We start from the raw sequence: 17,264 nt of genomic DNA, 5'->3' as shown, positions 1-17,264 counted from the left end.
TTGCAGAGAACTCTCAACAGAAAATCTCTACTAAGTGTTTGCAAGAAAGGCAACCTAATAAAACAAGTAAACTCAGAAACACTATCTAGAGAGTGCAAGAATAAATTACTGGACATTTGTATGGGCTGTTTGCAGCAAGTGGTCGACTTGAGCCTGTTGGTAAGAAAGATGAAGATGTTCCATACCAATTCACTAGAACAAGAAAGCAGGGTGTTAGCCTGGCCAAACTTTCTGAATCAGGCAAAAAGCATCTGATGAAGCACAGACTTTGTTTAAAAAGCACTGGGGGAGGCAGTAACTTGTTTGAAAGAGGCCCAACAGCCAATCAAGCTGCAGAGTTAGGTTGCTGTTTTTTGAAATTCTGTGAGGCAATTCCAGTTAGGTCTGGATGTGTAACGGGCTACAGCAGGCACACGACACCGCAGGGCCCCAAAGGATCATACTGGATCTCGAAGCACACAATACCTAAGGCAGAGCAGGAAAGAAAGGGAATTTTGGCACAAGGAGAATGTTAATGATCTAATACGCTGTCCTGCTACCAATAAATGCTTGTACAGAAAACCAGGGAAAACTGATAGGATAGACAGTTTTGGAAGCAGAATTCTAATTCTGCAGTTGATAAACAGCTCATGTCCTAAAAATGTACCAGATGGGTAAAGGGTACAAGACGTGTTGATGCACAAGATCTTACCAGAGGTTGGTTAGATATCGGCAGTTTTCTCTAAAAGAGGAATCCAAATGTAAGACAGCTTTTAGCACTTCTCCAGGGTTTGCCAAATCTCAGGTGTGTCTTTCGGCCTGTGTGGACTGTAATCCCAGAGCCAGCAATTAAACTGCAATCCAGACTGCTTTTTATATAAAGCAAGGAACTACTTGAAAGTAGAACTTATGGATTTAGTCTTTGTACACTGGAGGGAAAAAAATGTGTATTAGGACTCTCATGAGAAAGCAGAAACTGGTATTTGAAGTATGCAATTAAGACAAGGAAAGTAAAACAATTTAATAGTTCTCTAAACTCTTCATTTGGAGCTTCTGCACGAAGAGCAAGTTGACAAAATCAATGTTAGGTACAGTTATAAACGTTTTCATAAGTAAGACACTCCTTGCACAGGGAAGGCAAAGAAAATAATTCAAACTACATCCAAACACCTGGGCTAGAACTGAATGCTTAAGTCCAGCAGTTCTAGCCATGGAAATATTCCCTGGGATTAAACTAGAGTTAATAAGATTTCTTGCTAGGGACTGAAGTTTCACTTGTGATAAGGGTCCTAAAGAATTTTAAGGTGGAAATTTGATGCACCTGCTGTCAGATTTCAGGAAGGGGGGAGGCAGGGAGAGGGAGAAGCTTTTTAAAATATAAGGAACATTTAAGTGAAATGTAGATGATCTAAAGACCCAAGACAATCCTTTCATAAGATGAAACTCCATCTCCACACATCATTACAGCTGATTCTGTGGCACACATACCACAGTAAGCTTGTAAACTGCAATACTGGTTTTCAGGGAAATGTCTTTGAACCTAGCTATCATGGCTGAGCTGGAAACCAGATCATACGGAAAATGAAGCACAGGAGGGAGATGTGGTGAAGAAGGCAACAGCAACATCAGAGGCCAAGAGCAGCTGACACAGAGAGATGACTACGGACAAAAGTGGGCAAGGTCACATTGAAATGCATGGCAAAATTTCACTCCAGGTCACTGTCAGTCCCCTAGCAAAATTTAAATTATCCAGCCTGTTCTCAGTTCTTAACACGGAACAAAAGGTGGAGAAAAGGTTATGCTGAGCCAAAATGTTCTCTCTGGCTTCTCTCCAGACCTATTTGTCAACAGTTTGAATGGAAAACCAGAGGCGTATGTGTGTTGTAACAAGTTCCCTGCACACAAGAGTGTGTATGTTCAACATCACGTTCCACTTCCACAGCTACAGAAGACCCAGTATACACATGTACACATAGCTACAGAACTGGGAAAGATTTATTCTCTGGTTTTCCCATGTATAAATAATGCTGTTTCCCAGACATAAAACGAAAAGCAGCACTATCAGAGAAACATTCAAGTTACACATGCTAGCTGAGGCACTGGGGTTTGTCCCTAATTATTTTGCAATTTTCAATGTACTAGTAATATACTCATTTGTTCAAATAAATCCATTTGCAGAGGTAATCTGACCCTGTACATTGTCCCCAGAAGAGTTTGTAAAGATACCTGGCATTCAGTGCCAGCTGGGACATGCCTAAATTTAACAAAAAACCAAAAAACAAACAAACAAAAAAAGCTTGCTCTCTGAAACCATCTTGAAACAATCTTTACGAGTCAGAAATAATTCCTCAGCACAGGGGTGAGTTTCCAGAAAGTAAGCAGAAATCAAACTGGGACCCAGCCAGAACATATAAAAGAACAGACGAGAGGAGAGTATCTGTTCAGGAGAAACCAAATGATGCTAGCCCATCACACAGTGTGAGCTCTGGAAAGATGTCAGATTTGTCATGGCTGGGAAGAACACTAAAAATACAGGTCCAGATCATCCTCTGCTAGCAAAGCAGTGACAGGTCCCTCTGGATGAGGCTTGTAAGGTTCCCTGTTAGAAGCTGGTCACACTGCCACACTGATACAGAAGAAGGGGCAGGACTGCCCTTGTGCAGAGAGTCATGTCAAGCCTCATATGCCTCCACAGCAGTTCTTTGCTTCAACTGTGCTCATACAACCGGAGCACATATGCTCATATATATAGAAGGCCTCTATATAAACATACTCCAGCAAAAAAAAGTAAAGCGTTCCAGCTGAAGAAGCACATACCTGCACTTGTAGATCCAATGCCTGCAGTGAGCACAGACCGTGGTATAATCTTTACCGCATACTTGAGAAACTGAGATTTCCCCGTACCTGGGTCTCCAACCAACAAAAGATGCGATTCACCTTGGGGGAAAATGTTGATGTAGGAGTAGACGGTTCATACACAGAGAAAGATATATACAAAATGCTCTGAATTAAATAATACTTCTCATTATTCACCTAACGTTTAGTACTACACGTACATTACAATTCTGTTTAAGACTGCACTATTTATTGGGTGTGATAAATACATTGTTTAATAAAAGCATCCAGTCATATCACTGTACCCAAACCAAATAATTTACAATGAAATATTTTAAAAGCATTAGCAGGTATTTGACATACTTCCTGTAATGTGAGTTCTTACATTTTAGAATAATCATTCCTCAGACTCAGCTCACTCTTGAACATGAAGCAGAAGGATACCAGGATTTAGTTATCATTCCACTATTCAGTTACTTAAATTATTGTGAAAAGGACTAATAAAATCAGCAAGTTGTTTTTCTTAACTAATTCTGTTACATTGCCAACAGTTACACAATTTAGTAATATCAAAACAATGCAATAACAGAAGTAAATAATTTGGCTGCTACAATCTCACTGAAGTGCTCTAAAATTATTTCATTGTCTGCTACAAAACATTAATACAACTTCAAATATAAAGTCTATAACCTTATTTAGTCACTCGAGCATTAAGAAAATCCTGTATTTGTAGATACACACATATTATTTTAGAATTATTATGACCTACACAGATTATGACCTGTGTACCACCTGGCACATGGCATATTTGCCATCTAATAACAACAGAAGGAGAATCAGCAGGCAGATAACTTACAATAACAGAACTAAGTGAGATGTGCTGACAATCACAGATGCAAAAGTCTGGCATTAGGAAGTAAAATGAATCCTCTAATTTTTCCTTTCAATGTACCATAGTGATCCACATTAAGGAAACATTAATATTCCATCCTTTGATGCCAAATACTGCTGGGAATATCCTACTAGAAATCATTTCAAAACGTCACTTATACAATAAAAAGTGAGTTTATGTTTTATCTAAAACAACTGCCTTTAATATTCTACCTAATGGAATCCTGAATGCCTGCTTTTACTGTGTTTTATTTGGGCAAAATTAAAATAAAAAGACGAAGTCTAGACACCCACTTTATTTGTCTGAGATTCTGGAAGAATACTCAGCATTAATCAAAAATTGCTCTCACTCAAGAAAATGGGATCATTGTGCTTCTGAAACCTTACTGGTTTGATTTTGGAGGGGGGAAGGATGTGGGTGAAGACAGGGATGGGAACAACTGTTAGAAAGGACGTGATACTGTAAGAAACAATACTAACCTCTGATTCGAGTTCCGGTAGCATCAGTCCTCTGTACACCACCAGCAAGCACCATGGCTACAGCCAACTTCACCAGGTACAATCCAAAAACTTGAGGACATAAGCTAGCCAAAATTTCATTCCTCCCTAGAACAGGAACAAAAAATGACACTCAGGCCTAAGAGTAAAACTTGGTTTTCCCATGGACTCCTGTGTCCTGACAAATAATGGTCCTATGTCCACAGTCCTATGTACACTCACGAATAATTTGGGTCTGCTTCCTGAACAAGAAGAACAGGGCAGGGAGGAGATTTTTTTTAATTATTATTTTATTTTTTAAATGGGACCCAAAGCAGTTGTTTGATCCAAACTTCCTTCATTATAAAGAAGTTAAGTCTTCCATGGTCACAAGCAGCAAAGCCGATCCTACCACAATTTAAGGAATGTATGGTCTGGATATCATGACAAAAGGCACTAACGAAATGCCATGATGCAAATTCTTTTGTTTCGCATATTAAAGTATAGGGGCTCTGAAGAATAAAACTTAGAAGTTTCCAGACATCAAATATCCTCTTGAAAACGGGTGTGCTGTACATTTAAGAAAACTAAGAAAACATCTAACACTTGAAGTATTCTGCCCTAAACCTGTGCACCCATAGCATGGCTCATTTTCTCATGGTTGTCTTGAATCTCCTTCTCCTTTGACCCTTCTCCGTCAAGGGTCTCCTTTGACCCTCTCCTCCTCCCTTTCCAGCAACAGAGTATTTCAATCTGCTATGATAATATTGTTGACTTGGAAGGTGTGTAACAGAATTAATTCTGTCCTTTGAGACTCTGATACTAACAGCACATAAGGGATCACAGGCTTAATGCCATACATTACTCCCACTGCTAGGGAATAAAACAGAGTGACCAATTTTGAGTTCTTATGTTTTAAGTTTAGATGCAGCTACATGGTACTGGTAAAATATGTAGGCACCTAATAGATGACTTGAGGCATATGTGTTCCTTGTGGAGGTCTTCTGAGGGAATTAACACATTTTTGTCCAAAAATGAAATTTTAAAAACTTTGGTCAGCCGTAGCATAACTCAAGATTTAACTCCACAGTTGCCTCTGTTTGACTTCAGATTCATTTGTCTTGTCAGTGCTAAGCAGCTCAGCAGTTATGCTTCTTTCTAGAGAGTATTCAGAGTAATAAAGTCACCTGCATAAGTCCTCTCAGACACCTGCCATGGTAGACTTTTTCAGGACACCAAAGACGCAGCATCAGGAATTGACTGACATAAAATGCAGTAGTAACTACCATTATATCTTGAAAAACAGTAAATGTACATACATCCTCTTGTGAAATGGCCTATACCTTAGACTCCTCAGTCAAATTTGATCTCTGCCCTCACCTGAGGGGACTCAAATTCAGCCAAATGGCCTGAAACAAACATCTTGGGCAGTCAGGGTCCTTCTAATTTCCACCTCAATTTTTTTTGTAGCCATTTCATATTAATTCATTTATTCTGAGTGGGTAATATTGCATAAAACCACATTGCTCCCTGCAGGCTTCCAAAAACTGTCCTGAGAATGAAAGACTAAATGGGACTTTCAAAGAGAATCCTGAATTACTTCCTGAACAGTTCTAACCAGGGTGATAAGAAACGTTCTCATTCCAAACAGCAGGAGGAAGAAATGTTCTCGTTCCAAACAGCAGGAGGCTAGCAATTACATTGCTTTCCCGGAAATGCAGTTCTGAAGAATCTTTGCCATTGACAAGATCTCCAATTTCTGATGCGAGCGCTCTAATTTTTAAGCTGACATGGGCAACATTCCCACCTGCTTTTCCTCCTGTTTGTCTCTTAAGAAGAAAAACACTAAGCCCTTTGCAGGGTTTTAAAGGACAGAGTGTTAGCCTGAGACAGTTCAGTGACAGAGATCCTAAAGAGTCCACTGAGCTTCCCTGGAGTTCAGGAGGAAGCACTCAGACTATGGAGAGGGACCGAGTTCCAGACACAACTCCTGCTAATTCCTAGGTGGTTGACTGCAGACCATGGTAAGTTTAGGAGCCAGCGCACTAAACACTCTGGCTGTTCTGGAAGCCACTGTGGATTGGGAGACTCTCTCCGCATTTGATAGGAGGTTCCACAGCACCTAAATCAAGGGTCTAGGCATCTAAGAGTTAGGTGAAAGATGAGATGTGCTAAGCTCTGTGGTGAAGATTCACAGCTTAATTTGAGATGCAAAGACAATGAGTCAGATCTCTCACCCCAGAGTCAACAGCTATGCTGACTAAAAGCAGATCTGGCCCGCGTTATTTCTTCTGAGAGGTATGCTTTTTCTTTCTTGATCATAAAATGCTTTTCTTTTTTCCCCTGGTACTTATATTATCTCTCATCTCTTGTTAATAAATGTTCCACAAAACACTTGACTACAAAGTTCAAAAGAAGGAAGGTCAATGCAGTACGTTTGGTACTCTTTCCCAGTAATACTAAAGGAAGAATTTCATATTCCTGTACTGGAAAAAGTATATTTTTGGAGGAACATCTGGTGGGATAGGATAATGGGGGAACAATGTGTTCAGCCACTGTACTTTCACTCCTGATTTCATCTATATCCCAACATGTGTCCTAGTTAAAAGCTTTCAACTACTAACCTGCTAAGGGATCATTCCTATGCTTTTCCCAGAAGTCTTCAAATTCCTTGCGGACTTCTTCATCAATTACAACCCCTGCTAGCTGCTCATTGTTTACTTTAACGTAGTTGGCTTTCAGAACAAGCTCCAAGTCACAGCGTGCATCCTCGCGGAAAGGTTTCCACCTCTGCATTACCACTCCATACACTGTGATGTCATCTCCTGGTGGTAACAACAAAAATCAGTAAAATAACATCTGACTTGAGATATGTAGATGTGTCAGCTGTAATGCATAATAATGCAATTGAAACCCTGGGTTACAGTTAATAAGGTTAAAAAAACCCAACAACAAAAAGCAAACCTCCTGCACTGACTGGAAGTCTAAAAGAAACATTAGGTAGATTGCTTATGTCTGTGGTAGGAAGTTGCTACGTCTTTCTACTTCTGTTTAAGGTAGGTGAATTCTTAAAGGTATATCTCTGCTTGTTTCCTGTTTTAGAAAAGAGGAATTCACGGTAAACTGTAGAAGCTCTTCTTTCAATCAGATTTACTATACAAAAAATTTAGTCAAAACTTATTTGACTTCTGGTAACTTTTGTGATGAATTCCAGAATCACTCCTTAACATTCTGGCCACAGTGTTCTTCTGAGAAGGTACAACCAGAAATTAATTTCTTATGGGGATGTGCCTATCTGAGAATTTTTAGTCCATTCTTCATACATCCTCCTGCCAATTAGCTTCCTTTTTGAATGCCAAGGAGCTTTTTCTACCTGCAGCATTCCTTAGACAGGAGGCTGGGTTACCTAGCTCTCCCAGCCTACGGAGGGGCACCACACGCTGTGTGACGGTGTGGACCAGTTTCCTCAAGAGGTTTGGTGTTCCCATGCTAACAAGATTTAATATACTTTCTGTATGTCACAACACATTAGTTATTGAAACTGATCTGTCAAACAGTCAAGGTGTAACACGGGGATGTACAACATTTTCTAGAATAGTATTCAACTGCCATGCTAACGCCCAAGCTGAAACAGCAACACGACAGATGAAGGTATCTCATTTAACAAGCCCTCAACATTGATAGCCTACTCAGCAAAGATTAATCTCAAACGGAAAACTAAAAACGCTTGTGATACAAACATATGTGATATACGCTGTATCCTCACCAGATTTGCAACTGTCCACCAAGTCATCTTCCAGAACAACCACCATGCAACGAGGGATGCTTCCAACAGACAGTCTTTGAACCTAGGAGACAGGAAGGAAAAGCACTTCTTAAGAACAGCACCTTTCAAAAGCCATTTACAACTGCTCTGGCTTGAGGACCGACATTCCTTTCCTGGAACTGAGGTCAGTCCTTGCTTTTTCACGCAAAACTTACATAGTAAACATGCCACTGCTGCCTATGTGTCAAGGATTACATCAACAACAGGAAAAAACAAATTGCACACAACCAGACAAATGTATATTGACAAATGTGCCAGTAACTCCTGTAATTCTTTTTCTTTTCTCCGGGGCAAAGTGTATGCAATCCTGTCACGGTCTATTTCCAGCCAGCAACCTTTCCATTTATACTTAAAGCTTGCAATAGTTTTTAGAATATCCACTGCACAATAACAACAATCAGAAGTACCTTTTCATTCTGCAGCACAGGTCATACATGCTAGAATTCTAGATTTATTCACTCTCTAGTGCCTAGGAAGGTTAATTCATCCTTGTATATCATCTGAATGGCCACAGGCAGTTCACATCACTGTCAGTACTGGTGGCACATACACAGTTACTTGCAGAACTCAGTAGGAAACACGAGTGAAATTCATTCCCTGTTTAACTTTACCATGTTTAATAAGCCCATGATGCTGAAAATCCTTCCCATCACAGAGATCTGTGTGTCACACAGTAAAACAAAAAAAATGTTATAGAAACCATATGTCAGAAACAATCATAACATAAACATGCAACATAGGACTTATTTCCTAGAAATAGTTTTATTCCCTTACTTTTTTGCTATTCTGAACTTTAAAGAGCTTCATTTCTGTTTTCATACATCTTGTGTGTAGATTGGCACCACTACACTCTTAATTTATAACATCAAAACCCTGAAACAACTGAAGAGATCTTAGAAAAGATTTATGAAAAAACACTGAACATATAGATAAACACAGAAACATTGCCTGCAACCTACCCTACTTACTCTCAGTTTTCATACAGTGTAGATTTTCTTGTGCCAGTTTTGTCTTAGTTATGCGCTACCGTAAAAAAAAGGCCTGATATTTTCTCACTCCTCCAGCTTAGCTGTACTTCCACACAGGACTACCTTCAGAAAAACGAATGTAAATTCTGTGAGGAGCACATATTCAATAATTGTTGAATTCAATACTGGCTGAAGGGAACAGACATTTGCAGACACCATGTATTGACCACACTGCACCGCTACAGCTGGCCTTGGCCATCACTGGGCTAGCTTTAGTCCTTAGAGAAACAACACAAACTTGGTGTTAGAAGGATTCAGCATGGAAATTTAACCTATGCACTGATCCTGGGTGTTTTGTACGATCTGGAATGGAGTTACCTAATAATGGAAGTCTAATCAACAACTTAATTCTGATGTAAGCATGAACAGTTTCACTAAAATTACCAGAGTTACCTTATTACAGCAGGAAATTAAGCCTTCAAATGCCTTCTTTAGGAAGTTGATTTTTTTTGTACTTGAGACATCTATACCCTCCCCTTTTTCTCCATCTTATTTTTTTTACCTGTTCCTGAATTTTGATTTCTTGATAGTCTCTGCAGCAGGTAGAAGAGGCTGTTCCAGACAGACACGTGAACTTGGTTGATTTGCAGCCTTCTTCATTAAGACAGGCTGATGGACGACAGAACGCGTAGTACTGTTCAAAGTCAGCCTTGACGACAAACACATGTTTGCACTTATTGCAGATATAACTCCGTTCAAACTCCAAAACTTTCACCAAACTGGTACGTATGACAGTCCCAGTGACAGACAAAAAGTGACCCACATCCCTGGTTTTAGGAATGTGCTCTCGAGTCAGCTCTGGGCAAACAGGCAAACCTGTCAAACAAAAAATATGTGCAGCATAAGACTATGCATATAAAATATGAACTTACAATGCAGTTAAACAGAAAGACTAGAAAAAATGCCAGACATGTTAACAGTAGCCATTGTTATTACTGTTTCATAAATGTGATTCAACAATTCATCTGTTGTACCATAAATCTGATTCACTGGTCTCAGATAGTGAAAAACATCAGACGCTGAGCACTAACAGAAAATGTTGCCATTTTACTCTCCTGCTCTTGCCAAGGGCTGAATATTTATGAGCAGTTTCCATTCATGGAAATAGATCCTGATGTTCTCAGATCTATTTATTAATTGAAATGGTCTTTTGGCAAATGCCATTTATTCTACAACTGGCTTATCTGAATTACAAAATTTTAGTTATGCTACTTAATTGTGGTTCAATGTTATTCCTACATTTAAACAAGTGTAACTCCTAATCTTGTGTGAATTCTCAAGTCTAAGCAAATTTAAAATTCATAGTCTGTGAGCATTTGACCTTAAATCCACATTGCATACCAGTAAACCCCAAGTACAAGAAAGATGGCATAAAAAGAATATAAAGGGGTTATGAACATAACCAGTGCAAATTCACTTGCACGTTCAAATGAATAGTGACAGAACATTTTTGTGGCACTTGCTCTCCTTTAATTCTACCCCAACAGCCAGTTCTGTGGCATACTGATCCCGCTCCAGTGTTCACCTCTATGGCCATCACTTAGCACCGCAGTGGCTGAAATCCTCAGAAAGACCCATCTACCTCAACAGCCTACAAGATCTTTATAAAAATAAATGGCCTCTGAAATGCACACCTGAGGACAGCATAAAAATATTGCCTCTTCAGAAGTCAGTATATGAACTACAAGATATTAATAATTATCAACTTACAAAGAAATTACCTGCTCTTAAAATAGAGCTAGGAAACAGAGACATAAAATAATAAATCTGCTGGAAAATGATGATTCTAAGGGGACCAAAACTATTTGTGCATTTAGGTCAAATCGTCTTAGTAGCTTTGGCTGCTAAAAAAGAGACATCATATATTTATTTCAGTGTTTTCAAAACCAAACACTTGCTGAAACATTCTGTTCTGATGCTTTTAAGCAAAGTGTTTGACCTTTTGCTTTTGTTTAAAGAAAATACTTTTAAATATTAAGCTAATTTTAAAAGGTAAAAGAATAAAGTAAAAAAAAAAAAGTAAAGTAGAAAGGAATTGAACAATCTGGAAAAGAAATAAAGTATTATGTAGAACTGCAAACAAATTTTTCTGGTTGCCTGTAAGAAAGCTATTACATATTCTACCAAACTTGTTGACATTTCTTTTTCTCCCACAGGTTTGCAATCCTATTCAGTTCAGGCAAAAAAAAAAGATAAAAGCCATTATTTTTCCCACTGGTCTGGCATCTTTTTTTCCACCTCAATATTGGTGCAGCTCAACAACCTTTGCAAAAGACAACCCATCTTACACTAGAGAGAGCTGCAGCACTGTTGTCAGGATATACGATATGATCATCTCTGTGAATATTGAAGAGACAAGAGTCTGGATGGGGAAAAAAAGAGCCTTCATTCTGATCATATTAGACTGCTTGACAAACTCCTTATTTGAGTATGTGCCTTTTTGAATTAGCTTTACTATATTATTAATAACATGTAAAACTGAACTGTTAGAAGCAGCTGGGCCATCAGTAACAGACACAGAGGCGCTCAGTAAGCAAGGAAAAAAAATCTTTTAATGGATTTGTAGCAAAAGGAGAAGTTATACAATCAAATTCCTACAGTGCTAAAATTCAGATAAAGAACCTCATCTTTTACTTTCTTCAGTGAACCTGGGGTAATCATCCATTATTAATCACTGCATATTCACACTCCCCGAGTCCTTGTTTGAACTCCTAGATGCCCTATCCGTATCGGCATGAGCGTGAAAAGATTGCATTTTTGTACCTAGCATAAGCAAAAACACTTTTCCTCACTTCAGTCCAAGCCTGACACGTAGATCCCCTCAGCCCCGTTCCAGGTAGTGGCCTGCTGCTCCCACCTAGAAGAGTGCACCACCTTCTCCTCATTCCCGTCTGATGTGGGAACGGGAAGCAGCACTCCAAGAGGAGAATCCTGAAGGTAATCAGAACCCAGCATCCACTTAAAAAGTAACAGTATCATGGGAAAATTTGGGTGGAAAAAAGTCCACAGATCATTTAGCTTATTGCTTTTGTTTCTTCAGCAGCCAGCCTTTCGGTGGTACAGAACATAAACCAAACTACATGGACAGATGTTCTTTTGATCCAGCTGGACCACATGGGGATAACCACCCCCTGCTCTTCATCAGTTTCCCTCCTGTTTAGTGATGGAGTAATTTATGAGTCTTGACAACTAACTCTTTCCATCAATGATCAGTCAGACTTGCTTTTATCAGTTATTAAAACTATTTGATAAAACGTGGCTAATTTTGCCTGAGGCTGATTAGGGAATATTCAGACAAAACATCACTGTGGGAGGAATGGTCAGCTCCAGCAACAGGCCGATAACAGGAGCAAGAATGTCTTAAAGACACCGCTACTCATGCAGCGATCATCTGCCTCTTGCTTCACTCCTTCTAATACTTCCTGGTAGCTTATAAAATAATCATTCTTGGAGTAAAAATAACTCTGCTTTCATGCTGAAGCCCTGAATGATGCAAATGCATCCTAGAACACTAGGGGGAAAGTTTTAATTCACTCCCAACTTTTATGGGTACAGGGAAATGCCTGACATTTCAAATTTTAGTACAACACAGAGGCCACCCTTTTACACCGCATGCTCAGCTCTGTAACACCTAAATAGGTAGCAAGCCTTTCCCCCCCCCCCCAAAAAACCTTGAGAAAATAGCATTATGAGAGCCACAGGCTAATTGTATTCCTGATGTATGTATTTTTATGACAATATTTTAAATGACACTTACTAGGACAAAACATAGGTCTATTTAACAATTGTGATTCATCTAAGTTCAAGCTGCCAAAAGACTGAGTGATCATAAACCACTCCAACACAGGCAGGGGAGGGAAACACACATCACCAGCTCTTCGCTTTGCAGGTAGACAGCTCCAAATAGTTACAATCAGTAATGACCAGAAGGGACTGTGCCACCACTGACCCAGTTCACTACAACAGGCAAAACAGCCATTTTAACCCCAGAACCTGCACTCCACACTTACCGCACCTCAAAGCTACTAAAAATTTCCTAGTAATGAGGAATAATGGCATATCAACTTGTAGTGAAAAAAAAGGACAAAATCCTCTATTAATGATCATGCCTTCCAACAGTTCATTCCAATTTTATAACAAGTAATTTTATAACAATTAGTTAAGCATAAAATTTGACGCTTTCAGATTATTACAAGCAAGACAACTCAAAATTTAGACTTCGCCTCTTCTGGGAGATGGCTGGAGCCAATAAAGACCATGAACCAAGTGACATGGTAAGGAAGTCAACCTGCAAGAAAATCTAAAAACTACGTATCTTCCCTTAATTTTTTTTTTTTTTTTGTCTTTAGACCTTCTGGCTAACAAGAGAAATAATGCAAGACCAGCCGCTCATTTGAGGCGTCTTTTTGCCACAGCAACAAACGCCAACTGTTGCACGCACGCCACCAGGGATGGCCACAGCTTGTTTCTGGGTTGGTCCACATAACTCCATGTGTTTGCATGTGTTCTTTTCTGTTTAATACACAGCAGCCATTTGCTATTGGTTTAAGCACTGAAATGGCAGGAATTAAACTTGCTCCTTCCCTCGACCCCCCCATAGTTTGTTATAGAAAGAGGGAATTCAGCAATGCTGACCAGGAGATGCCCCCGGGACACTTCGCTGCCGCCCCCACCCCGCCACTCACCTGAGACCCTGGCGTGGAGGTTCTGCTTCACGCTGAGGTGCGGCGGGGCCGCGGCGGCCTGCAGCACTGCCAGGGCAGCCCGGCGCAGCGCGCTGTCGAAAATGGGGAGGACCTCGCTGGGGAAGGCGTTGAAATACTCCCCGATCTCCATGTTGGTCTCAAAGAGCGTCAAGGCGTCGACGACGACGGGATAGTGAGCCTCGTCGTCGGCCTCCCTCAGGATGCCCAGGATGTCGTCCCTGTGGTGCTCCAGCACGTAGGACTCGAACACCTGCCCGATGAGGTTCACCTGATCCGCGCTCAGCACCATGCTGCGCCTACAGGCGGGCATAAAGCCGTTACAGATCCAGGCGTTCCCGCAGGGTCAGGCGCCAATCGGAAAACTTACTTTTCCCGGGGAAAAGCTCACCACGGAGCCAGGCGAAAGCAGGGCGCGGCTGGCGCCTGCGCGGCTCAGGAGTCTGGGCAACGGCCCCCCGTTACAACGCGCCCCGACCCGCCGCCGAGCTCGCGCCGCCACGCGCCGCCCGCCGCCTCTCACAGACGGCTCCCGCCAACCAACCGCCCCGCCCCGCCCCAGCCAGCCAATCAGCCCCGCCCCACGTCTGTCAGTCACCCCCGCCCCGCCCCCCAGCAGTCGGTCGGTCAGTCAGTCATCCCCGCGGCGGGCGGCGCGCTCTGCGCTCGGGGCCGCAGGGTGGCCCCCGTTAATGCCAGAAAGTGAAACCGCCCGGCGACCCGCTCCTTCGCTCGCGTGGCGGGGGATGAGGGGAGGCGGCGGCCGCTTGTCCCGCCCCGCCCCGGCCGCGGGGCTCTCCGCAGCGCGGGGCCAGGCCTCCCGCTCCCGCCCCAGCCGCCGCCAGCGCGGCAAGTTTTGAACGCGGCGCGGCCGGGCGGGCGCTGCGCGGGGAGGCGGGGGTGGGCCCGGCCGCAGCGCGCCGCCTCGGCCGCCCGCCTGCGGAGCGCTGCCCCAGGCGCGTCCGGTCCCGCCTCGCCTCCGGGCGGCGGGGGCGCACCGCGGGCCCCGCCGGAGCGTGTGTGCGCGGCCGCTCCCGTACCTGCAGCGCCGGCCGCCGCTGCCGCCGCCCCTCCGGCCGAGCTCCCGCCGCCGCCGCAGCTCCCTCACCCGGCAGGAGAAGCGACTCCGTCCCCGCCCCCTCCGCGCCGCTCCACGCCCGGGCCCGGCGGCACCCGAGCGGGGCGGTGGGGCGGAGAGCGGCCGCGGAGCCGCAGCCCGCGGCGCCGGAGCCGGGCGGGGTAGGGGGTGCCCGGGCGGCCGCCGTGCGGGGACGCGGCGCTTCCGCAGGGCCGCCGCGGCTGCGGGAGGGCCGGGCCCGCCGGGCGCAGGGGAGGGGCGGCGGGCCCAGCTCCCCGCCGAGCAGCGCGGCGCCCGGGCGGCCTGCGGGGAGCGGAGGGCGCTCCGTCGGTACGGGGGGTATCTCGGCTGCGCTGCCTCTGGTGAACGGGAGACCAACGGGTTCTCGTTTCAGCGGTGCTGCACGGTGTTGTTTGCCTAAATGTCTCTGTTAGAGTTCCCACGTTACAAAGGGACGCTGCTCCTGCGTACAACTCGGGACGATTGCAGGTGGGGGGCAAAGAGGGGAGCTGTGCAGCAGGGGTAGCCCCGAGGCAGCTGAAGCTCGTATTCCCTGCTGCTTCCTGCAAGCACCCCGCCCCCTGGCTCACAAATCCCATGAAGTCTAAATTTTGGTTTCTTTAAAGCGAGCTGCCTAGCAAGCCAGTCAATTCCCCCTTCTTCATGAGGGCACATCGTAGCAAAGTCTGAGAAGTTTGGTGATTTTATTTTTAATATAGCCAGAAAATACGGTTTGCTGGAGGCTCTAAAGCTTTTGCTTTTGCCCAGAATTTACACTGTGGTGTTCTGAATACTTTCGTATCTGTATGTTCTTTTCTCTGAGTGTGTATTACAACCCAGTGACATGCTTTAACTATTGTTTGAAATATTTTATCTTTAAAATAGTTAATTCTGTCTCAAAATTGAGTCCCAGGCATAAGGAGTGAAATTGTAAAGTTTTGTGATACCAGAGAGAATATCTTAATGTCCCCTTAACTTTAAAGTGTTTGAAGGATCTTAAAACTTCTTTACTGAACTCCTCACTCCCAGTACCTCCCATTGCTGGCTTGTATTAATGATGACTTATTGATATGCAATCAAAACAAAAATCACTGCCCATATAAGATCTTAACCAAAAAGTGTACCATACTATCACCAAGGTATCAGAACTATGCCAATAGTTCTAGAATAAAAAGAAATCAGAGGAAATGTACAAAATTTGTATTTTAATACAAATTTTTAGAGTTGGTGGAAGGAAAAATCAATGCTTTTCAAACAAAAAATATCCTTTGGCTCCTTTATTCTCAAGTTATGATGTATGGCTTCAATATGTAAAGTAACTACCTTACTTGCCTTAATTAAACTAAGATAACTTGAATGTCTAACATGTTTTTTCTCCCAATCATATTTAAATATGTGATCTTAACGAATAAGGAAGCTACAGCGGTTACTTCACCTCTGAAGCTCCTCAGACTCTGCGTTTCGTAGCCTCAACAGCTAGAGAGCAACGGGATGAAAAAGAATGCAGCAGCCTGCAACTGGAGCAGCTGATTACAACTACAGAGCAAGTAACTCATATTGGTGTGTAAAGGCTGCAATTAGGTAGCAGTTCCTACAAGAAAGAAACTAAAGTATTTATCATTTTATTATTATCTAGTAGTAACTAGTAACAGTTATGTGCTTAGCTGAGTAATGAAGAAATGTTTACTCGATGAAGAAGTCATCAAAAAAATACATCACGTGCATTTGAAAATCTATGAGGTAGCCCCTTTTGAAATCATGGTGCAAAATAGAACAAGAAAAAGTAATTATCTCAAATGAGTGGATGGAGACAGTGCTGGCAGTTAGCAGCCTGAAAAGCTCTCTTGTGCTGGGCTCAGAACGCTTTCCTGGTTTGTCTTGGCTTTCCAATTTGAATGCCTCGCTTATAGAAGCCAGTATTGCTATTCTTGCTTTCAGGTCACTTCTGATAGTCTTGTGTGGTTATGAAGAAAAGGACGAAGACTAAAAACTTCTCTGTTTCTCAGTTTTACAGAAGATAGTGTGTGCCCTCAATCTGGCAATGTCCCCGGAGAGTACAAGGACTGCCCGCTAATGCCGTGGTCAGGGCGGCTGGTACATGTCCCGCTCCGGCGTCCAGCTGGGACACTGCCGGCAAGGCCGCACGAGTGCCGAGAAGGGCTCGTGGATCCCACAGGTTCGGTAAAGATTTAGACTAAGCAGTGTAATGTGGTTGAACGTTCATGTGACCGTGAAACTTGGGCTTCGGTCTCTGCCCTACGGCATGTCTATTGCCAGCCGTGATTGAGGCTGCCTGTGGTGTTTACAGCCTGAAGTGTGCTGACTCGGTGCCCGCTCATCAGGCTGATGATCTATAACTGAAGTTAAACAGCTGTAGTTCCAGCTATAGACTCAGCTGCTCTCTAAACTTTTTTGTTTGTCTGTCAGGTTGAACATGGAAGGCCTGC

General features: G+C 43.0%; 1 protein-coding gene across 1 annotated transcript in view; it reads right to left on the bottom strand.

The window, feature by feature from the left end:
- The window catches only part of MCM9 (minichromosome maintenance 9 homologous recombination repair factor), a gene marked incomplete at both ends in the record, with an annotated part of 47,988 nt that extends 33,957 nt beyond the window's left edge, over window positions 1-14,031 (bottom strand). Inside the window, 6 exon segments of the mRNA XM_082305901.1 lie at window positions 2,797-2,916; window positions 4,186-4,306; window positions 6,805-7,007; window positions 7,949-8,030; window positions 9,539-9,852; window positions 13,722-14,031. Of these exon segments, the coding sequence (XP_082162027.1) occupies window positions 2,797-2,916; window positions 4,186-4,306; window positions 6,805-7,007; window positions 7,949-8,030; window positions 9,539-9,852; window positions 13,722-14,031 (1,150 nt within the window).
- Window positions 14,032-17,264: the final 3,233 nt, after the last annotated feature.

This window comes from Platalea leucorodia (genome assembly GCF_965183815.1).
Source record: "Platalea leucorodia genome assembly, chromosome: 3".
In the NCBI taxonomy this organism is placed as follows: Eukaryota; Metazoa; Chordata; class Aves; order Pelecaniformes; family Threskiornithidae; genus Platalea; species Platalea leucorodia.
The sequence above is the reverse complement of the archived record's forward strand: the minus strand, read 5'-3'. Positions and strand labels throughout refer to the sequence as shown.